The following is a 24,608-nucleotide window of genomic DNA, read 5'->3' as shown; positions in this document are numbered from 1 at the left end:
TTCAAAAGTTTTGGTCAAAGTTAAAGTTTTTTCATAAGTACATAAATCTCCAAGGTCAAGGTCAAAAGGTCAAAGTTGTTGGTATCCAATGAAAGGTCTTGCTACAAACAATACATATGTGAAATATAAAAGTCCTAGTACCTACCATTCAAAAGTTATGGCCAAAGTAAAAGTTTGGAATTTTTGTGTAAAAGTGGGTCAAACTCCAAGGTCAAGGTCAAAGGATCAAAGTTCTTGTTATCTAATAAACGTTCTTTTCTAAAGAATTTCATACATGAAATATGAAATCCTTAGCCCTTACCATTCAAAAGTTTTGGTCAAAGTTAAAGTTTTTTCATAAGTACATAAATCTCCAAGGTCAAGGTCAAAAGGTCAAAGTTGTTGGTATCCAATGAAAGGTCTTGCTACAAACAATACATATGTGAAATATAAAAGTCCTAGTACCTACCATTCAAAAGTTATGGCCAAAGTAAAAGTTTGGAATTTTTGTGTAAAAGTGGGTCAAACTCCAAGGTCAAGGTCAAAAGGTCAAATGTGGTGGTACCCAAAGAAAGGTCTTGTCACAAGGAATACATATGTGAAATATGAAAGTCATAGCTCCACTTAATCAAAAGTTATGGGCAAGGTTAAAGTTTTTGTGACGGACGGACAGACTGACAGACGGAGAGAGGGACAGACGGACAGACGGACAGACGAATGAGATTTAATGTCCCCTCGCTTTCGCGAAAGCGGGGGACAATAAAGAATATGCTGTTGTACCAATGTCATTTCCTCCACAATGTAGTACAATAAAGTTAGGATCATTTTCAAAATTCTTCAGGTGCAAGAGTTTTTTCTTTACTTCAATGAATTTCAATCCAGAGTATCCCTGCCACCATATATTTAATCCGACTCTTTCTAAAGCTAGGTTGACCCCAGAGGGACTTTTAAAGGCTTCGAAGAATGCTCTTTTTATAATCGAGGAGCCGACACACCAAACTTGCAAGGGGGCTGAAAAAAACCTTTCAAGTTCTAATCAAAACTATACATGTTGACAATGATGAATTAATAAGTTGAAACTAACAAATAAAGTGACAACTGTGTAATAATTAATACTAGTGCAATTTATTATAAATATCTGTTTTCAAATTGCAAGTTTAAGTAGCATGCACTTGAACCACTCAGACCTATATATAGTGTTACATTTATAACAACAATTCTATTTTTTTCTTAAGCCTGCCAATGGAGACCTAATGTAAGACTTGTAAACCTTTGATTTCCAACGACCTGCCTCCATTATTGAATCCTCTGAACAACCTAGTTCAAATGCAGCTGTGGCCGCTCCTATGCGAAATGAATGTGATTTGTAATTGCCCTCAACTTTACAGACCTTCAACACCTTGCCCAAAACTGACGAAAACTGTGATCTAGTTAGTGGTTCACCTCCAAAGTGACAGAATAATGCTCCCTTTACTTTGGGCCTTATAGATAGAAACTCTCTCAAGCATTTGATTGGACAAATATTGCCACCTATTTCTTCAATACATATTGTAACGCCCTTGCCTGTTTGATCAGATTTAGACTGTTTAATGACTAATAACAGATTTGCTTCATCTTGGTCAAATTTAATGTCTGAAATTTTCAAAATTGATTTACTGTCATTTCCTACAGATAAACAAATTTCACCAACTCTAAGAAAAGCAAAGAAAGCCAATGAATATGCTGCTTTAAAAAGCAAAGTCTCATATCTATTGAAACACACTGAATGCAACATGTGCAATATCCTATCAAGTAAAATGGGGGTAATAGGAAGTCTAGAATCAGCTGATTTGTTAAGCCTCCTCATCCCTTCTAATAATTTTGTAACCATGAAATTCCTAGTAACATCATTATACACTGTAGTTTTGAATTTTGCAGTTAAAGCTTATTGCTGATACATAAGACCTAGCTGTTGAAAATGAGTATCCTAAGCGTGACAAGTAAGCAATGTATTGAATCACATGACTAGGTAATGGTGGCCAGATATCGTCCAAGTCAAAAGTAGACCTGAATTTGTGAAATGATGCGAGTTCTGTTTGATACGACAGCTTGGTGTTCCTAGAATGTGATGCCTGAAGTAACCAGTCTATTTCAAATTGTATATCATGTCCCTTGGTGGGACTTCTGGATTTGGCTTGGCTCCTGGTGCCAATTCCTTGAGCCTCTGCCACTGTTTCCGAGAAATAGAGTCCGCAATGTTATTATCAATACTTGAAATATGTTTAGCTTTAAAAACAACATTATTTACCATGAGTTTCAGAACAAAATGCCGAACAAGCTCCATAATTCTCATGGATTTAGATGTTTGCTTATTGATTATACTTACAAGAGCTATATTGTCGATATGAAATAAGACCTTTTTGTTAACTAGCAAATTCCCCCAAATTTCAATTGCTATCACCACTGGAATTAACTCAAGAAATGTAATGTCCTTCATTATTTCCTGATTGTCCCAATGTTTGGGCCATGGAAGAAAAAAAACAACTACCTTGAAAATAAGCCCCACATCCAAGAGCATTAGAACCCGCATTATCAGTGTAAAATTCTAAGATATTAGAATCCTGCCAATCCACATTTGAGAAGTATGTTACCCCGTTAAAGTGCTTAATGAAAATCTCCCATATCTTAAGGTCACTTTTCATGTCTAGATTTAATTTGATGTGATGGAATGGCTTACAACCCCCAGACATTGCGTCATAAAATCTACGAATAAATGCCCTACTAGATCTAATCGCTTTACAAAAGAAATTTAGAGTTCCAACTAATGATTGCAATTCTTTAAGAGTCACCTTTTTCCTGACAAGAAAAATTTCAATGGTTTGTAATAAAGCATCCACTTTATCTTGGGGTATTTTAATGGTCATTTCTACTCAATCACAAAACCCAGATATGTTAACTTTGTGGTAGGACCTGTGGTTTTTTCATCAGCCAATGGAACCCCAATGTCAAAAGCTATTGATATAAATTGAGACATGAGAAGAGCACATTCTTGAGTTTCTTTTCTCCCTGCAAAAATAAAATCATCTAGATAATGATCCAAAGTTTTAAGTCCAGATTTGTACCCTGTCAACCAATGTAAAAACGTGGCGAAAGTTTCCCAAATTTTACAGCTAATTCTACACCCCATAGGTAAACATTTATCAATATAGTACAATCCATCTAGTGAGAATCCAAGTAAGTCAAAATCACCTGGATAAATGGGTATCAACCTAAAGGCACTCTTGACATCAACTTTTCCTAACAACGCCCCCCTTCCCAATCTAGCAATCATGTCTACAACTCCATCAAATGAAGAATATTGCACTGAGCAGAGCTCCGGATCAATAAAATAGTTAACACCACTTAACTCAGGGTAAGAGAGGTGGGATATCATCCTCCATCCCCAATCAGATTTGGGGACAACACCTACTGGAGATAAATGCAGGTTTGCTATTGGTAACTCAATAAAGGGACCCAAAATTCTACCTAGACTTATTTCTTTGTTAATTTTTTCTAAAAGCTGATCATGATATTCTGTCGCAAATAACAAATTCTTACAAGAAATATGGATTCTAGGACCTTTATAGCAAATCTTAAAACCTTTTGTAAATCCTTCCTCTAAAAATTCTACAATCTTTTAATCGGGATCTTTCAAATATTCCTTAAAGCTGACATGAACTCTTAAAAAGGCATCATTTTTCATCTTTGTACGACTTACTACATTCCTGTACGCCTTTGTCCGCCATATTTCTTCGATTCCGCCATATTTACTTGAAAATTTTTGGCCACCTGTACCTGTTATATAAAGCCTGGTGCATTTGTTTCACTTGAGTGATTTTCAAGCCTGGCTGTCGACATGTACACATCTCCGATAGCATAGTTGTCATAAGTCCATAAACTCACCAAATACATGTTTTAAAAGTTAACAAAAACTAGAACTATACTGAGAAGTAAATTATTTTTGAATGCATTTGCTGCAATTTAGAAAAAATAACACGGAAAACAGCAAAAGCCGTTTGGATATGCACGCATGCAGGTCGAGAATACGCATCGAACGCAATGATAAAGATATTTACCTGAATACTGCTATCGTTGGGATGTGCACATGTCGAAAGAAATATCCTATTTTACTTTTATTGAAATATGCATCTCAGAATTCATGTAATCCATTGCTAACTGAACAGTAAAAAATTGTCACCACATAGCACTTGGACACACGTGGTCCACGACGATAGTCTATTTGGTCAGGGGAAATTTCAAAGGTGGAAAGCTTACTGGTATATTGGTTGACTGAAAAAGTGCATTTTTTTTTCAAAAATAAATATTACTCTTGTCTGTATATGTAACTGTAAACAAAATTTTTAGACATGGCTTAATTACATTAAATTTATTTTATAGCATGCAACATTACGAATCATTCATCCTTTGACGAGATTCTCCCGTGAAAGGGGGGGGGGGATGCATAACGCTCTCTGAAAAAGATCGGTTTTTTTTTTACAATCAAATATTTTCATTATAAATAATGTGTATTGGCTTTATTTTTTTTTTAAATAAAGACCTTATATAACTTGATTTAAACTTATTTTCATAATTTTATACACAATAAACGAGTTTGATTCTATGGTACATGAATAATCAAAATAGAATTCATTGGCGGATCCAGAGGTGGAGTGGGGTTCCAGGGATTGGAACCCCCCGGCCTTTATTTTTGTACACACATACAGAGAGAGAGAGTGTGTGTGTGTGTTTCTGTAATATAGACTAAGAGTTTAGATATTTATACATCTAATAATATGAATACTGAGTAATTTGAAGAAACAAAAAAATCTCTGTGCTTTCAGTTCTCTAGATCTGTAGATTTTCGCGGATTTGCTTTCCTCCGCGTACCTTCCATCATTTTTCAATCAACTATTTGAATCTCTTCACCATTTTACAACAGTATACAAAAATCACAAAAATATATAGGTGATTTTATACATAACAGTAGATCTATAAAGCATGCGTGAATAAGAAACTAAACAAAAAAATTGTACGTTGCTATAAATGGAATTTAGGCGGGGGCATGTTTTATTTTTTTTCTTTATAAACGAGCACAATTTTCTCAGAAAACAGTGTTTATTGTTATTCATAATGTGTTTAAAATTAATCACATTCTGAAAATTTATGCTTTTTTTCTGTTAAGCATAGCATTCTTTCTGAAAGTAGCGAGCAGCACTTTAGTATGTAATGAAACTCATCTCTGAGTTCTTTTAAATTACAATGGGGACAAATTCTATCTTGTCTTGGTAACCCTGTCTAAGGGCTTCGACCACCCACAAGTAACATGCAAGGAAGATTCCAGCGAACTTTTTTTTTTACCATTTTTGGACCATTTTCAGAAGTAACTAACTTTAAGAAGTATGCATGAAATATTTCGATTCGGTAAAGATAAAGGTTTAAAATGTTCCCATAGTATGCAGATGGAGGGGGGGGGGGGCTCACTTTATCTGAGGATAATCTTTGCTGCAGTTTAAATAAATTAAAATTTTGATTTGGAAGCCCCCTCCACATTTTTTGTTTGCAGGAATATACGCAGATTCAAGCATTCAAAACTAATGTACTGAACAGAAAAGTTACAGGAAGCCTCCTTTATCCCCTACCAAAAAGGATTGTATAGAGTGTGGTGCCTAGGTTTTTTTGTGTTTGTGTTTGTTTTTGTTTTTGTTTTTGTTTTTTTTTTTGCTTATCAACTGATTTTGGAGGTTACCCATCAATATAAATTGAAGTGGCTGTGTTGTGATTCTATGCATGAGTGCCATGCGCGGATCTAGAGGGGGTTAGGACCCCCCCCCCCCTCCCCTGGTTTAGCAAGGTTATTAAATTTATTTACTAAAGCAAGAAAAAAGTTACGTAGGAACCCCCTCGGAAAACGCAGACTCCCTGGTAAACGCGAATTTGTGTTAAATTGGTATGAAAAGGCTAAGGTTTGAAGCATTAGAAGTCATCGGCTACCCCCCCCCCCCCCCCCCCCCCCGAAATGGGTTTTGAAGTTTGGGCGAGTTTACGGGGTTTTTTTTGCATGTCAAGAAATATCTGGGTAGGATATAAATTATTAATAGTCGAAGCATATAGGAAGGGAAAGCAAACTGCCGATGAGAGTTCCACATTCTACCAAAAATTAGCTTTTTTATACCTCTTGTCTAAATAATTTTTGTCCAGATTCCTTACCTGAGAAGGTACATGTATTTGAGAAAGTTCCCAATGTTTCCATTCCTATGATGTAGACTTCCCGTTTACATGTATTTTCCTTTCAATTTCGGCGTTTAGGTTTATTTTCTTGTCAAAAGTAAAATTATTATTTCAATTTTTGAGCAAGTTTCGACATTCCCGCCTGACAAAAAAAATCTTTGATCTGTCGCAAGATCTAATAAATGGTACAGCACAAAATACATATGATTTTATATCTGTAATTGCGCGTACAGATGGTTACAGGAGGAGAGAGAGCGAGAGAGTTCAATGAATAAAAGAGTAATTAAAAATTATCTGTATTCCACCAGGTTGCAAGTTTCCCTACCAAAGTTTTTAAAAGTATCTCCCAAATATTGCAACAGAAATTATTTTTATTTTAAAAAAAAAACTAGACTGTCAGACAGGGATACTTAAATCTCGAAAGACTTCCTGTAATAATTATAAAACAGCCACATTCCGCAAAAATGTTCATACTCTGTGGTCGGAGTGAGACAATAAAAAATCTTCAAAAATGTAATTGGCAGAAGTGTCTGTCTTCCAAGAATATTTAGGTAACGGCCATGTCAATTATTTCTGCCCCCCCCCCCCTTAAAAATACAAATGCCTCAATATCAGTCTAAAAGGGGGAATTTTTTCCGCGTGTGTGTTAAAGAACGTACAGATGTACACATAAACTTTTGTATTCTGATTAAATGTTTTTAAGTCTTGAACTAAATATTTACCGTATATCAAATTACTTGGTTTAGATTTGAGATTAGTACTAAAATAATCAGTTGTAATTGGCAAATGAATTTTGCGATGAAAAACAACTGCAGACTATATAAAGAATGTTTATTAGAACTAGATAGACAATTTTCAGTTATATCATGAAGCCGTTATAATTATACTTTAGACCCCCCCCCCCCATTTCAGCCGCGCAAATACCACTCTTTTCCACTTGTGATATTTTCCCTGACCAAAATCTGATCAGCACAGACTAAGTGTTTTGGCGCTAGAGTGTGTTTACTATTTAGTTTTTATGGAGTTTATTACTTTTTTTGTGATGTTTATTTCAATAAATGGAATTCAGGGTGTATATCACTTGACTTGTGCACATCTTCCAACCGATGCAGTGATCTTATTACCAGGTATGGGTACGTTTATAGCGTTCGACGCGTTTTCTCGACATGCATCAAAGTCTGCATAAAACCTGCAAATCAAAGACGCTGATTGTTTTGTTCCATTCAAATGATAATGATTTCAAAGTGTGTTTACGGGTTTTAGTGCTTTTTATTTCATGTTTATTCTGCATAAATTGGCGCAGTGTACAAATGCGTACTCGTGCAACTAAATCTTTCTTTCAAACTTGCATTTTCTTTCTTTTTTTATTTCATTTGATTCAAATCTATAATTATTCAGAAATATGATTATTATGTTGTGTGGTTTTGAAATGTCTTGATCAACCCATGTGTTTTCAAATGTTTTACCATCGGAGATGTGCACAAGTCGATAGCCAAGCCAAAAAATCATTCAAGTGTAACGAGGGCATTCGGGTATATATCGTTACAATAAGACAAGGTATCTGAAAGAAATATGGCTGAATACGGCTATGGTTGGTATGAAACAAGTCGTACACAGATGAAAAATTTGACTTTTTAAGAATTCATGTCAGCTTTAAGTCTGTCTACCTTAATTGGGGTTTTTCCTAGCTCCCAGATTTGTTTGTGGTCTGAGGGGTCGTGTGTATTGGGGGTTGATGGGTGTTCGAGGACGAAAATTTTTAGGACCCTGAGGCGACTTTAAACTGCTTCTTACATTTGAAGAATATGTTTGTTTAGCTTGACCCATGTAATTATTGCCTACCGGACAAGTATGGAATGGGTGAGGCCCACCGCATTTTAAACAGCAGTGCATGTAAATGCACTGAGGCCTAGCACAAATGCCCTGATAATTGAAATTGTAACATTTCACATTTCCTGTTTGTCTAGCGTTTGTTCCTCCCACTACAGAAAGCGAACTTACAGGCGACATGTATATGAGCCATAGTTCAGAATCAATTGTGCCCCATGACATAGCAGGGTTCAGGCTACGACGGAGCCTAAATTGTTCATCGTACGTCTTCCATCCTATCGAACTCCCCCCCCCCCCCCCCCCCGAGCCTAATGTCGTGCAAGTACTTAAAGAGATCTTGAACAGTCTCTGGATGGGATGCAGAATAAATGCTCGCATAGATGATAAATGCATCCGTCCATTTATCTATTGAGGTTATTTTGACTTTAGTTTCGGAGCTTTCCCTAGTTATCAGTTCCCCCTTATCATTAAAATAAATTTTCTTCTCCATGGTCTCACTTATCGAAGTGTTATCAAGGAGCACTGCAATATCGATGTACATAGAATTGACTATTTTGGTTCTTATGCTACTTGAAACAATGCTTGCAAGAGGTGAATATACTGATTGAACTGAATTTGGTAATTCCAAGGGGGTAGATATACCTGATAGAGCAGGATTGGGTTCAGGTGAGGAAAGAGCAGCTTCTACTCTCTTTCTTTGGAACTGGGAGGCCTGTCAACTTGGGGATCAGAATTCTTTCCTCCACTTGTGGCCACAGTGCCCACTTCTACAGTTGGGGTCTCACCAGTCGGTTCACCATTTGTACTCGGTGGCTTTTTGCTGGTTCTCCTTTTTTTGGGTGGCATTTTTTTCCCGTTGTTGATGAATTACAGTATGTAACATGTAATAAAAATTATAGAATAAGTTAATGCTGAATAATTATAACACAAGTACATGTCACGTGTGCGTGTCTAGATATACAGTTATAAAGAATAAAAAACAACACTATCCAATTTTCTCTTTAAATCACAGAGACAGCCGACGACGCAACAAAGAAATCAAATTTGCAAACAACAATTATAAAATGACTGTTTTATGTATGTGATGAAGAGATAACGCACGTGTCGTCTGCCACATGCAAATTTACAATCCAGTGTCATCCACTGTATTTATGAGATAAATCTAGAGAATATTGCTTAACTTTGTTGGAAATTAAAAATTAATGGAGAAAATTAAGAATTATTTGAGATTTACTAGGCAAAATTACTTAAATTTTTTCAACAACAAATTTCACATGTCTATACCTTTGAAGGGTTCAGCAGAAAGGAAGGTGAAGGACAAACCCGAGCCTTTATATACTTCTATAGTCAGGCCGAGCCCGACTCAAACAAAATACTTCTCGTAAAATAAAGGCATCTATTTTGTGTATAAGCAAATAGATGCTAACATTTTCAATAAGTGGCATTGTAGCTCTTTGATCGTTCGACCCATTTTTTTCGGACCAGCGACATACATAATTGCGGCAATTTTAAGTATCCGGTAATTTAGTGGTTTTTAGTGAATTTGTTCTCGACAGACTACCCTTTCGGGTAAAAAATGAACGGCAGTACACCATGTCGTAACATCCTAGAGAGACCCTAAACACCACTGATTAATATTAAAAGTAATGGGTGACTTTAATTTCCTAATAACAAAAAAAAAGAAGAAAACTGATGAAAATCTTTTAAATATATACATAATTAAACTGGTTCAATATGTATAGGAAGCATATAAAAATAATTCAAATATCCTAATAATTTAAGAAAATAGAGAAAATTCGGATAAGCCAATATCCAATTACTTGAACTATTGTGTCAGTTTGGTAATGTTTTCTTGTAGACACTAAACGGTCAAATCTGCTTGATACTGCATTATTGTAAATACTATATAATCCATAATGTAATTAGTAACATTTAGAAGCTTTGGTATGCAATGATAGTCATTTTTAGCTCACCTGAGCCGAAGGCTCAAGTGAGCTTTTCTGATCACATTTTGTCCGGCGTCCGTCTGTCTGTAAACTTTTCATATTTTCGAATTCTTCTCAAGAACCACTGGGCCAATTTCAACCAAACTTGCCACAAAGTATCCTTGGGTAAAGGGAATTCAAGTTTGTTGAAATGAAGGGCCACGCCCTCATTCAAGGGGAGATAATTGGGAATTAATGAAAATTTGGTGCATGTTTTAAACATCTTCTTCTCAAGAACAACTGTGCCAGGAAAGATGAAACTTATGGGGAAACATCCTCAGGAAATGTAGATTCAAATTTGTTCATATCATGACCCCCGGGGGTAGGGCGGGGCCAAAATGGCCGACCAAAGTTTTACATAGAAATATATAGGAAAATTCTTTAATAATCTTCTTCCTAAGAATAAAGCCATAATTGATCATATTTATGTGGAAGCATCCTCAGGTAGTGTAGATTCAAGTTTGTTTAAATCATGACCCTCAGGGGTAGGGTGGGGCCAAAATGGGCGACCAAAGTTTAACATAGAAATATATAGGAAAATTCTTTAAAAATCTTCTTCTCAAGAATACCATAGCCATAATTGATCATATTTATATGGAAGCATCCTCAGGTAGTGTAGATTCAAGTTTGTTCAAATCATGATCCCCAGGGGTAGGGCGGGGCCACAATGGCCGACCAAAGTTTTACATAGAAATATATAGGAAAATTCCTTAAAAATCTTCTTCTCAAGAATAGCATAGCCATAATTTATCATAATTATATGGAAGCATCCTCAGGTAGTGTAGATTCAAGTTTGTTCAAATCATGACCCCCAGGGGTAGGGTGGGGCCAAACTGGCCGACCAAATTTTTACATAGAAATGTATAGGAAAATTCTTTAAAAATCTTCTTCTCAAGAATAGCGAAGCCATTATGATAATTGATCATATTTATATGGAAGCATCCTCAGGTAGTGTAGATTCAAGTTTGTTCAAATCATGACCCCAAGGGGTAGGGTTGGGCCAAAATGGGCGACCAAAGTTTAACATAGAAATATATAGGAAAATTCTTTAAAAATCTTCTTCTCAAGAATACCATAGCCATAATTGATCATATTTATATGGAAGCATCCTCAGGTAGTGTAGATTCAAGTTTGTTCAAATCATGATCCCCAGGGGTAGGGCGGGGCCAAAATGGCCGACCAAAGTTTTACATAGAAATAGATAGGAAAATTCTTTAAAAATCTTCTTCTCAAGAATAGCAAAGCCATAATTGATCATAATTATATCGAAGCTTCCTCAGGTAGTGTAGATTCAAGTGTGTTCAAATCATGACCCCCAGGGGTAGGGTGGGGCCAAAATGGCCGACCAAATTTTTACATAGAAATGTATAGGAAAATTCTTTAAAAATATTCTTCTCAAGAAAAGCGAAGCCATTATGATAATTGATCATATTTATATGGAAGCATCCTTAGGTAGCGTAGATTCAAGTTTGTTCAAATCATGACCCCCAGGGGTAGGGCGGGGCCAAAATGGCCGACCAAATTTTTACATAGAAATGTATAGGAAAATTCTTTAAAAATATTCTCAAGAATAGCAAAGCCATGATTGGTCTTGGGACTACTTTTGGATTTAAGCTTTTTAAATATAAACCAATTCTGCTTTTTCCTAGCCACAGTGCTCAAATGAGCGATGTGGCCCATGGGTCTCTTGTTAAATCACGTGACACAAGAATTATTCAAATGTTGACTGACATTTTTCATATACCCCTCGCTTGAAAATCGGGAGGGTTTATAGTAATCGGTGTGTCCGTCCGTCCATCTGTTACGCTTTATGGTACCCATCTCTTATCTGCAACTCCTCTTGTACCACTGAATGAAAGAGCCATAGCGCATTTGATAATCACATTCGCCTACTGTAGTAGTGATTTTTTAAATACATTTTTTAACCAAAATTTTGTCATACAATGTTAGTTTATACATGCCTTAGAGCAAATCACACAAAAATAATATTCAAGTATTAATAATTCCCTCAAATGATAGATATAAAAATCGTTCAGTTTATATGGAGAATATAGTAAATACTGAGGAACCCCCTAAAGAATTACAAACTGTAGCAAAATACCACCCTTAACCAGAAAAACAACTTCTGAATAATTTGATTTGGATATGACTGTACATCATTACATTTAGATAATTTTGGTTAAAGGTGGTCTTCATATTGAAAAAGTTAAAAATATGTATTAAATTTTTCTTCTAAAATTATTTCAAGATTCAACAATCTGTCTTAAATTTATCCATTTGATTCTCATGATTTTGTGGCGCAGAGGTACGATTACTGGATTGAAGAGATCATGATCGTGAGTTCGAGTCGCACACTGCATGTTTCTTGTCTATGCTTTTATTTTTTTTTTCTCTGTGCATTGTTCTCTTCTATTATTTTATAAAACGTGTATAAATGATGTAAGAGATATATAATACAACATTACACATTGAAAGTATCTCGGGAAAAATCAGCCTTAAATTATTTTAATGACCCAAAGTCATGTTAGCTGCTAGCTTGTTTTATTTTTAAAAATTTTCTAACAGTCTTGTCTAGAATAAGAGTATTGAACAAGTAAAATTATTGTCATGTAACAAACTTGCAACTATAAAAATATAACAGTGGTCCACAAATAATTACATAAATGAAGTCTGAGTTTGAATTGAAAAGGTACATGTATCTATGAATAGAAACAGGTGATATTTTAAATACTTGAGTCGGCCGATTCCTCGGTAAGGCAGCTATGGCTCTTTGATGAAACTCTCACAGAATCTTTATTACATATTGCCATTGTGCATCTCCTACATGTAGTTTACTTTTTAATCCGACACATGTTTTGGGTTTCCCATAAAAAACATGGACACTGCCATTATATTCATATGGAAGGCGGGGGTATCATTTCGTGAGTTCATTGCTCACAGTACCTCTTGTTTACAAACCGAATCGCCGACGGATTTCTTGTGATTTCATGATCATAACAAGGTCCACACGGCGTATGTGACTGGTCGGCAGGGGATGTCAGTTCGCTCATTTAGCACCCAATCCCATTTCTGATGTTTTAGAGGTCCAATTGTGCTCTGCTCATATTTTGTAGGCCTAATGAAAGCTTGAATACTGTCCACATATTTCATTAGTACCAACCAAGAAAATTTATCCAGCTTCCATCAATCTTTAATCATATTCCTTGAAATTGTACTATTTTAGACAAAGGCACTTGGGGTATGGACCCCCCCCCCCCACACACACACACCCTTTCCATTTTTTTTTCTTTTTAAATCTGGGGTCGAGTAACCCTTTTCCCATTTTTGTATTCTTATATGCACTATAATACATTATCAATTATGTAACTCTTTGTCAATAAGCTGTTTTTAAAAACATGGTTTTCGACTGATACATACTAAGAAAGAAGGGTTGCAACTCTTTTCTCGTCATCCGCCTCATCTCCCAGAAACTTCGCTCGATTATCTATCTAAACCAGAATAAAATACATTAATAAAGAGGTAGAGCCACTTTGGGCTTTATTTGGCCCTGAGAATTTCTGAAAAATCAAAACTGCTCAGTTTAGGTTGCAGTTGCAAAATTTATCACTTGGGTTGTTGGTGACCACGTATCTATTTATCGTGACGTAATTTTCCATCTAGTCAATGCATTATGACGTCATAAAATGCGTCATTTTTCTCATATTCTGTAAATTCCTTTGAAAATGACCTACAGTTGAAGCATTTTTTCAATATTTCATATAGAGCACAACCTCTGATCCAAAATATGCAAATACATGATGAAAGCTCTATTTCTGAAGATCAAAAAACATGTTTTACTTTTTGGATCGTGGGCTGTGCTCATATTTTAATTCTTTGCTAAAGGCAGTCAAAAACGCATGTTTTCTGCAAATTTCAAGAACATTGCAATTTCTCAAACCTGTTTTCCAATATCAAGATTCTCAAAACGAAATTTTATAATAGAAAATGAAAGCACCAAGTGTCTACTTTATTTTGATATATGAAATGGGAAAGAGGGTAATAGTTAATTAATTGATATAAGTACAGGGCCATTTTATGCATAAGATGGCTCTTGCTCTTTGTTATACATTCCTCTTCCTTTTCATATTTCCATTCAATTTTTATGTACCCCCGATTTGTAAATATTTCGATGAAATCACCCGCATCAAGGGTAAATTTTTTGATGTGCACCAACTGGGACGGAAGTACCCGGTATTTTCCGGCGTAATCATAACGTGTAATGTTATTCGGAACATTAAATTCGAGAGGGAATAAATCCCTAATTTTCTCTCCATATTACATTTGTTACGGTAAGTTCGATGTGTAACAAGATAACAGTAGGTAGTAGATTCTGATGGATGCAGATTAACTTTTAACATATGACATGAACAACCAAATTTCACAATATAGTTATTGCAAAGCCTGGATTTTTTTTTTAATTCAGAACATTTGTAAAGTTAGAGTTATCGTTCTTTTTAACTTCCGTCCTAGTTGGTGATTTGTGGTGTCAAGATGCTTGTGTCAGTTTACTTGTCATGTCAGTTCTCATTCTGTTTTGAGAGCATTGTAGTCTGTGTTTATTTCAGCCAACTGGATAAATGTAAAGGACAGAGGGGATCTCATCGGCGATTTTGCCTTGCACTACGGAAATTTTATGTTATTTTAATGTACCTTAGTAATATCCCCTTAATTAGGAAGTGCCATTTACACTATTAAAAATCAATAAAATATCTTCCATTATTTTTTAACCCCTCTCCAATTTTGACCCCTATGCTGAAATGTAAATTCCTATATACACTGTAAACCTAAATCTGTAGCACATTACTAAATAAACAAGAAAACATTGATGTAACCATCAATTGTCGCCCAGGAAATATATAAAGTAAACAGTGGAAATGCAGGAGTCTTGATCATCAAACCGCTTCGATATGAGTGAAAAGGCATGCGTCTAATTGATGAAGATAGTCACGAATATTTTGAAAATTTAAAGTCGGATAAATATCAAACAAAAACGATACCATTTTAAACTTCAATTCCTCGAGTAATTGTTGGCTGCATAAAATATGAAATGAAGTTAGACACATGCATCACCTATATTAAATATGTATTTAATTGTCAGTTTTAGAATATAAAATACAAACTGCAGAGTACGTTTTTATGCGAGAAGTAAAATTCGATGTTCTAAAAAAGGGGACCTGTCGTTTTTTAGATAGTAAATGATAAGCAACATTATATATTAAATATGAAAAACAAATAAATTTTTAAAGATTCGCTTCACGGAAGTAAATATATTATGTATCTCGTAATTTATAAAAGAAAAGAACATTCTGATTAACAATCTTTTCAATGTTTAGAAAACCTTTAATTCTGAATAACTACTCCCACCCCAATCCCATACACCAACACTTAAACTTATATGTATAGAGCAGCCCGGTCCTCCGGGCTGCAATAATCTTCCAAAACATTATTAGGCTATTGTATAAAATGGAAGGAGATTTCTGGGAATCAGTGTATGTATAATTATTTTATCATCACTTTCATTAACATATCTTGAGTTTTATATTATTGGGTACCATTAAACTTTCCCATATCAAATTAATAACCGACAGTTTAAAAGAATTTAGATTAGTGCTAAATCCTTCTATTTCATCTTAGTTAAACAATAAAATGCTTTCTTTGTTTTTACTGGAATTAACGGAAGCAGCTGTTGCAGAAAAAATACATAACCCGCTTACGCGGGTTATGTAAATTTTTTCTGCAATAGCTGCGATCGTTAATTCCAGAAATAACAAAGAAAGACATTTTATTGTGTATATTTATACACTGTATCTGTTTAAATAAATCATTTAAAGTAGGATTAAAAAGATTAATCATTGTATTAATGATGCGAACGTCTTTATACGCTTCATTCATGGAACAGCCACTGATCAAGAAATCTGTACAGACGACATTCCTACTGTAGTTCATTCAGAGATTAGCGCAATGGGTTTTCTTAAGAAACAAAGGTGAAAATAATTAGTGGATGTAAATATTTATTTATTACCGCAGTGGAAATTCTTACGTGTCCATCCTCCAGTTCTATCCAGATTGGTTCAACTACCACAACCTTTCAATTTGGGGATGGGAGAACACCTTATAATACGTAAGTTTTTTAAATATAAAATTATATTTTAATATATATACATAATTGTACACTTAATTTTTTGCGACTATGAAAAAGTATGTTAATGATTAATTAAAGAAGACCTATTCTTTAATTTGGTGCGAGACTCTTTAAAAATTATTTTAATTAATATCAATTTTTTTAAAGACATTTTTACATTGAAACTAGGATTTCTTGCCAATTATACATTTCCTGATGAAAAGGACTGCGTGTGTCTCTTACCTCTCTTATGACTTTTCAGTAGCACTTAGTATTAGCGCTCATATGTTTAAAATTTGAGTAAAAAAAGGTTTTACTTTCACTAAAAGAATGAAAGTTTCTCTTCCAAATTAATTTTCAGTTTCCTCTGAAATTGTTCTTTTATTTGTGTTTTTGTTTTGTTTTGTGTTTTTTTTTTCTTTTCAAATTTATTTATCTAAATGAGACTTGTCCATGAAATTCTCTGTAAAAGGTTCAAGGAATCGTCAGGAAATATAAGCTAATATAATACTTTTTTAAACAGAGTCTTATCATGTACATGGACATTCACAGCATCTGATTCTTCTGCAAGTCTCGTCATTGGGCAAAATTTAAAATGTGGGGATGGCGACAGTCTAGGAATAACCAACGGTACTTACTCGTTTTATTTAGGATAATATAATGATTACGATAATAAATTGTCTGTTCAGTCACCTTTCAAATAATAATTACTTTTCGATTTTGAAAATTAACAGTGAAACCAGGTGATACGTTCAAATCCATTGATTGCTGTTCTGACTGCACAAAACCCGCCGTAATCACAGGAAATACAGCAAGGATCTCCTTCACTTCAGACTCGACTCAAAAGGCTGAGGACATAGGATTCTCTCTCGAAATATTTGCTGGGATAGAAAAATGTAAGTAATTAAATGTTTAAACGGCCTGATTTTCAGAAAGTGCCAATTTGTCTGAAAAAGGCCAGTTCCTTCAGTTAAAATTTCATTGATTGATAAAGATAAATGTAGGTAATGATATTATTGACCTTGTGGTTTCATCAATTAAAAAAAATAATTCATGTTTACTAAAATCTTAATTTTTCAATCAAGACATACCGTTATTTTCAATGTCAATCATAACAGATCTTGGTAATATTGTATTGAGCATTTATACACTTTTAATTACAAAGATTTATAGTGGTAACAAAAAATAAAATTCACATCTTTAATTTACAGCGGATTGTACAAAAGATAACAATACTTTCAATATCCAAATTTCTTCTCCGTATGTCATCACCTCACCTAATTTTCCAGGATATTATCCAGCGTAAGTATTTCGCTGCATTATTATCCATGACAGCAAAAGTCAACGAGATAATAATATACAAGTGTTCCTTGTATGTTCAATGTCTGCTTTCTGGCAAAATCCTATATTGTGACATGCAAGGAATGAATTTTTTCAATTCCTACATGTACTTGCAAAAAAATATTGTCCCACGCTTGAAAAGTGGGGGGATATTATTTTGGGTCTGTCCGTCCGTATTGTCCCCCGCTTGAAATGTGAGGGATATTAATATGGGTCTCTCCGTCCGTCCGTCTTTCTGTCTGTAACGCTTTCGTTTCCACACGATATCTCGAGTACCCTTTGAGCTTTTGCAATGAAATTTTGCATAGCAACTGCCTATGGACTACAAAAGAACCTCATTGATTTTAAGGTCAAAGGTCAAGGTCATAAATTCGCAAATTGTTGTTATACCACTTTCGTTTCCGCGCGATATCTCGAGGACTCTTTGAGCTTTTGCAATGATATTTTACATAACAACTCCCTGTGGCCTAATGAAGACCTCTATTGATTTTTAGGTCAAATGGTCAAAGTTCAAGGTCGTAAATTTATACATTCTGTCTTTGTGTAACACTATCGTTTCCGGGCGATATTTCAAGAAGATTTTGAGCTTTTGCAATGTAATTTTATAACAAAACTCCCTTGGACCTCTCTCATCCCTCTCAGAGTGTCCCGTCCCGTCCCGTTTGTTTTATTAGTATTTACATGTATTGTATTACATATAGCTATTTTTAGCACAGGTGCATGAGGAGATTTATAACGTATAAAATAGGATCTCGGCAGACTTTATATTCTTATTACATCTATTAGAACACTTTAATAAAGGCTAAATTAGACAACATGCATTTTGTAAAATTTGGACAATATCGAATGTGAATATATACTTGTATTTGACTTCATGTTTGCATATAATTTACGTCAGTTTAAAGCGGTTCCGTGGTCTAGTGGTATGTCTATCGCTTCTCATGTGAGAGGTCCCTGGTTTCTAATTTCGGACGTTCCATTTTCTTTTTTTCCCCAAATACTTTTTTACTAAATGATACATGCAGTATTCAGCATGTGAAATGAAAAATTTATGAGGTCTGGCTTGTACAAACTCATAAATTCATCATTACAGTGTGATAAATATTCCATATAAAAAGAATACTCCTGTACACATATAAAGAATAAGCAATCAACTCTGTATATCCCATATTGGCATATTTTATTTGCTTCAATATACATGCATACATATACTAATTCTACAAATTCAGTCAGGGGGATCCGATTCCCCCCTCCCCCGAAATGCGCATGGTTTACTTTTTTCCTAAGCGGGGTACACAAATCCTCTGAATTTACTTGTTTATCAAATGTTTTGTTTTACTCGCATGAGACACAAATAAAAATATGCAGATGGTTTTACAGTGCGACATTTAACTCCTGGCACAACATTATCCAACACAGATGATATATTCCATATTTTAAAATTATGATTTCTAACTCATTAGAATTTATGGGTTAAATCCAATTTTATGCCCCCGTAAACGAAGTTTCGGGGGTATATAGTTTTTGCCGTGTCTGTCGGTCTGTTTGTCCGCAAAAACTTTAACCTTACCCATAACTTTTGATTTAGTGGGGCTATAACTTTCATATATCAAATGTTTATTCCTTGCGACAGGACCTTTCTTTGGGTACCACCAAATTTGAAATTTGAAACTTTTACTTTGGCCATGACTCTTGATCTTGGAGTTTGACCCACTTTCTACACGAAAATTCCAAACTTTTACTTTGGCTATGCCTCTTGAATAGTAGATACCAGGACTATTATACTTCATATATGTATTTTTTTGTATAAAGACCTTTCATTTAGTACTTAGTCTAACAAATTTGACCTTGACCTTGGAGATTTCCGTACTTATGGAAAAATCTTTAACCTTGGCCATAACTTTTGAACGATAAGGGTTAGGGCTTTCGTGCTTCACATATGTAATTCTTGATAAGACGCTTGATTAGATACCATGAACTTTGACCTTGACCTTGGAATTTGACCTACTTTAAAATACAATCTTGACCATGATTTTTTATATGTATTAGGACAAGGGCTTTCATACTTAAGATATTTCATCCTTTTGACAAGACTCAGGTGACCTATTGCTTTCTGTTTTTGTGCGTCGTTCGTCACGTGTTAACTTTCTGGAGAGGGACGTTAAACAGTATACAATCAATCAATTAACATTTGAACATTTTCAGCTTCTTCTCTGTAACCCCTCAACCAATTTCCACCAAATTTTACATAAAGCATCTATAGGTGAAGGGAAACAAAAATTGTGAATTTCATGGTCCCTGCCCCCATGGGGCCTGAGGGGTGGGACCAAAACCACTAAAGTTAGTGCAGTCTTTAAAAATCTTCTTCTTTACTCCTGGATATCAAGCAGTCAAACTGTTAGCGTGAATGTAATGAACATTGAGTCCTCTACCAAAATTGTGAAATTCATGGCCCCAAGCCAGGGGTTCTAGTGCTAAGGTGGGGCTCTATTGATTATATAGTGAAAATGCATTATTTCTTTAAAAATCTTCTTCTCTGCTCCTGGGTATTAAATAAACTAATGTAATGACCATTGAGTCCTCTACCAAAATTGTGAATTTTATGGCCCCAGGGTCAGGGGTTCTAATGCTAGGGCGGGGCTCTATTAATTATATACTAGTAGTGAAAATGCATTATTTCTTTAAAAATCTTTTTCTTTATTTCTGTATATCAAATAAACTAACTAAGTACATATTTACGATAAGGAACAATGCCTTTTGCAACATTATGAATTTCATGGGCCCAGGGTCAGGGGTTCTACTGTTAGGGCGGGGCTCTATTGATTATATAGGGAAAATGCAGAATTTGTTTGTTTGAAAATCTTCTCTGCTGCTGGGTATTCAACAAACTAAGTATATAGTCATGATAAGCAAGAATGCCTCATCCAAAATTGTGAATTTTATGGCCCCAGGGTCAGGGGTTCTGGTGTTAGGGCGGGGCTCTACTGATTATACATATGTATAGAGAAAATGAAGAAATTGATTGAAAATCTTCTTCTCTGCTGCAGGGTATTCAATGAATTAACTAAGTATATAGTTATGATGAGCAAGAATGCTTCTTCCAAAATTGTTAATTTTATGCCCCTGGGTAAAAAGCTAGGGCGGGGCTGTATTGATTATAGAGTGAAAATAGATTATTTCTTTAAAAATCTTCTTCTCTGTTCCTGGGTATTAAGTAAACTAACTAAGTACATAGTTATGATGTGAAAGAATACCTTTGTGAATTTTATGACCCAGGGTCAGAGGTTCTGTTGTTAGGGCGGGGCTGTATTGGTTATATAGAGAAAATACAGAAATTGTTTAAAAATCTTCTTCTCTGCCCCTGGGCATTAAGCAGATGAACTAACTAAATAGCTATGATGAGCAAGGGCCATCTTACTGAATTGTGAATTTCAACGCCCCTGGGTCAGGGGTTCCAAGGGGGGGGGGGTTCTACTTATCTTCTCCTTTGTATTAATAAAATATTTTTGATAAGCAAGGGAGCCTTTTCCAAAATTGTGAACTGTATGGACCAAGGGTCAGGGGTTCATGTGTGGTAGTGGCGCTATACTGATTATTGCTGAATATAACTGATTAGTTGAAATGAATCAGTTGAAATGCATTTTTTGTTCCCCTATTCTGTCTATGGGTATAAGTAACCAAACTAAATATGCTAAGTGTATAGTTATGATAAGCAATGGTGCCTCTTTCAAAATTGTAAATGCCAGGGCATCTAGTTTAAAACATGAACCAAAGTTAATCGTTGTAAAGTTGTTGCATGATGCTCAGGTGACCAATAAGGCCCATGGGCCTTGAACTTTTGAATTTGACCTTGGAGTTTCACCCATTTAACACAAAAAATCCAAATTTGTACGTTGGCCCTAATTTTCAAACGGTAGATACTAGTTATTTCATACTTCAAATATCAATTCATTGTGGCGAGACCTTTTTGCTTTTGAGATCAGTAATTTTGACCTTTTGACCTTGGAGATTTCCGTATTTACTAATTCTATTGACTTTAATCTTCTCTTGAATAAAATACATGTACTTAAAACAAAATTCATATATTGAATTTAATTAGAATAGATATAATTAATCGCACTTCTTTTTAAGATGAAATATTATATAAGAGAATTATTTTCGTAGTTTTCATTGGCTGAAAGGACGTCACATGACATTCCTCCTTTTGCGATAGCGACGTGAAAGCGCGTCCGCGGAAAATGATATCGCACCACACGCCGTTCGGTTGCATTGAAGTTACGTAGAACGTGACGTCATAATAAAAGAAACGTGAATTTAACCATTGTGACGTAATGACAGCCAAGTCCGTTGTGTTAGGACTGTGTCGGTGCATTCAGTTTGAGTGATTATATAATATAACTATTATGGACTTCAGTGAACGGTCAATATGTGCTTATAAGGACTCATGGCAATTGATATTGACCTCAGACACAGAAAATGATAGCGACCTCGCAGGCTCGGTCGCTATCACTTTCTGTGTCTTCGGTCAATATCAATTGCCACGAGTCCTTAATATAACCACATATCGACCTACACTGAAGTCCATAATTGTATATTATGTAACACACTTTCAGGAATATTTTATAGAGCATATTTGCCTTTTCTTAATTTAATGCAATATTTTTTTATGTAGACATTTAACATACTTCAAACTATATGCGTTTTTAGGTCTCCTGAGTAAACAGAGGTGACCTATTGCTTTCCGTTTTCGTCCGTCGTCGTTCGTTAACATTTAAACATTTTCAGCTTCTTCTCTGAAACCACTGAACGAATTTCAACCAATTTTGGCATATAGCATCTGTGGGTGAAGGGGAACAAAAATTGTGAATTTCATGGTCCCTTCCCCCCTGGGGCCTGGGGGTGGGCCAAAACCACTAAAATTAGTGCAAACTTTAAAAATCTTCTTTTTTACTCATAGACATCAAGCAGTCAAACTGTTGGTATGATTGTACTCATTTTATGGCCCCAGGGTCAGGGGTTCTGGTGTTAGGGAGGGGCTCTATTGATTATATAGGGAAATGCATTAATTCTTTGAAAATCTGCTTCTCTGCTTCGGGGTTTTAAATAAACTAAGTACATAGTTGTGATGATCAACAGTGCCTCTACCAAAATTGTGAATTTTATGCCCCCAGGATCAGGGGTTCTAGTTTTGGGGCGGGGCTCTATTGATCATATAGTGAAAATGCATCAAATCTTTGAAAATCTTTTTCTGCGCTGCATGTCCAATATATATTCCGTACGAATCCAAAAAAAGTTATATAGGTTCTGTTACCAAAGCTTAAGATTATCCTTAAAGTTTGTTTTTTAAAATAAAAAAAAATGTATGAGGGAGAATTTAACAATAATTTTGCTCTAGACTATTCTTTTACTGTCACTCAAAGTACACATCATATGCAGGCCCGTGCGAGACAATATCAGTTTAGGGGGCACAGCCACACATTTTCCACTGTTTCCTGGCCATGCATTAAAGAAATTGTTAACAATTGAGTAACCTGCAACACCTTTCGGAGTAACTCGTCCAAGGATGCTTTGTCGGCGACTGTAAATGTTACCTAAGAATCCTACGCAAAGGAAAGCGCGAAATCTCTGTATAGAAACCGTTGCGGCTGTGGAGCTCACTCTTTGTTTATTCGCCATAAAATAGAATCCCACATTTAACACTTAATATCTTTGAATATACAGACGTTTTCAAGATAAGCTTGATTTTTGTTTCTAAAAATATTTTTATCTACAAAAATAATCTATTTTTGTGTTTTTAAACTGAGTAAATCGATGACCTAGCATCGTTTTAGATAACTCGAGTAAAAAAACTGTAACCATGGCCATAGCTTTTGAACGGTAAGGGCTAGGACTTTCATACTTCACATATGTAATCCTTGGGAGAAGACCTTTTATTATATATCAACAACTTTGACCCTTTGACCTTGGAGTTTGACCCACTTTTCACAAACTTAGACATAGGTCATAACTTTTGAACAGTAAAGGCTAGAGCTTTCATACTTCCCCTATGTAATCTTTAAGACAAGGGCTTCCTTTAAAAACCTTGACCCTTTGACCTTAACCCCGGAGTTTTTCCTACCTTAACCTTGATCATAACCTGTGAACAGGTGATGCTAGTGTTTTATATTTCACATTTTTATTTCTTGTGAAAAGGCCTTACTTTAGGTACCAACATATTTGATCTGCATTTGAGAAAGCTTAATATTAATCTTCGCTATGTTTTCATACTGGGGCATAATTGTTTCACAAACATCTTGTTAAGAAGTGACTCGCTGTCAATATCCATGGTATTTATCCCATTTGAACTAATCTGTGGAAGAAAAACTCCTAATGGGAAAATATGCCACTCTTTCTCCCATATGAGAAAGGTGGGAAAGTTGTTCTGAGTTTTAGGAATTCATATTTCAGAACGTTATACTGCTGAGAAATGCACCAAGTGCTATAAGCATCAAAATTACATACGGTAGAAAACAGTTTAGTCATTGTCGCATTATTTTAAGAAATATCACTACATACTGCTGACGTCTTAAAGTTCACGTGTCTCCTTCAAATTTATAAATAACTAGGGCTAATTGTAACGGAAACCGTTACAGATGTTCCCCAAATGCTCCCCAACTCCCTTTTGGTGCTATATCTGACGCCTCTTCCAGGATTGTGAATTTCATGGCCCCTGGGTCAGGAATTCCAAGTGGGGTGGGGTGGGGGTTGCTTATTTTTTATATACTGAAAATAATTAAACAGTATTTCTAGTTATGATGCGATAGGGAGCCTCTTTCAAAATTGTGAATTATATGACCCCTGGGCCAGGTTTTTTGCGCTTGTTTGGGGTTCTATTGATTAATAAATAAAAATTCTTTAATGTTTGAAAATCTCCTCTGCCTCTGAGATTAAACAAAGTTTAAAAACTAATGCAATAATATCAATGTTAGATTGACTTAAATATACTTTTGTATACGAACTAAACATTGATTCTATGGCACATGCATTTTTAAAAGTAGAAAGAACTCTTGTAGAATAAAGATAACTTG

At 35.2% G+C, this 24,608-nt stretch overlaps 1 protein-coding gene across 4 annotated transcripts in view; it reads left to right on the top strand.

Moving 5' to 3' along the window:
• Positions 1-24,608, top strand: part of LOC134238725 (mucin-2-like) — a 74,713-nt gene that overhangs the window by 7,431 nt on the left and 42,674 nt on the right. For 3 of the 4 annotated variants that reach the window (XM_062720845.1, XM_062720843.1, XM_062720842.1), the window contains exons 3-6: positions 16,107-16,200; positions 16,724-16,830; positions 16,935-17,096; positions 17,412-17,502. In XM_062720845.1, the coding sequence (XP_062576829.1) occupies positions 16,107-16,200; positions 16,724-16,830; positions 16,935-17,096; positions 17,412-17,502 (454 nt within the window). The remainder of the gene's footprint in view (positions 1-16,106; positions 16,201-16,723; positions 16,831-16,934; positions 17,097-17,411; positions 17,503-24,608) is intronic. The other variant, XM_062720844.1, reaches the window with a different exon arrangement.

Source organism: Saccostrea cucullata, unplaced genomic scaffold, assembly GCF_032062105.1.
Source record: "Saccostrea cucullata isolate Sc308-1 unplaced genomic scaffold, CSIRO_AGI_Scuc_v1 ctg163, whole genome shotgun sequence".
Classification (NCBI taxonomy): domain Eukaryota; kingdom Metazoa; phylum Mollusca; class Bivalvia; order Ostreida; family Ostreidae; genus Saccostrea; species Saccostrea cuccullata.
Note: the sequence above shows the minus strand (reverse complement) of the source record. Positions and strands in the feature narration are given on the sequence as shown.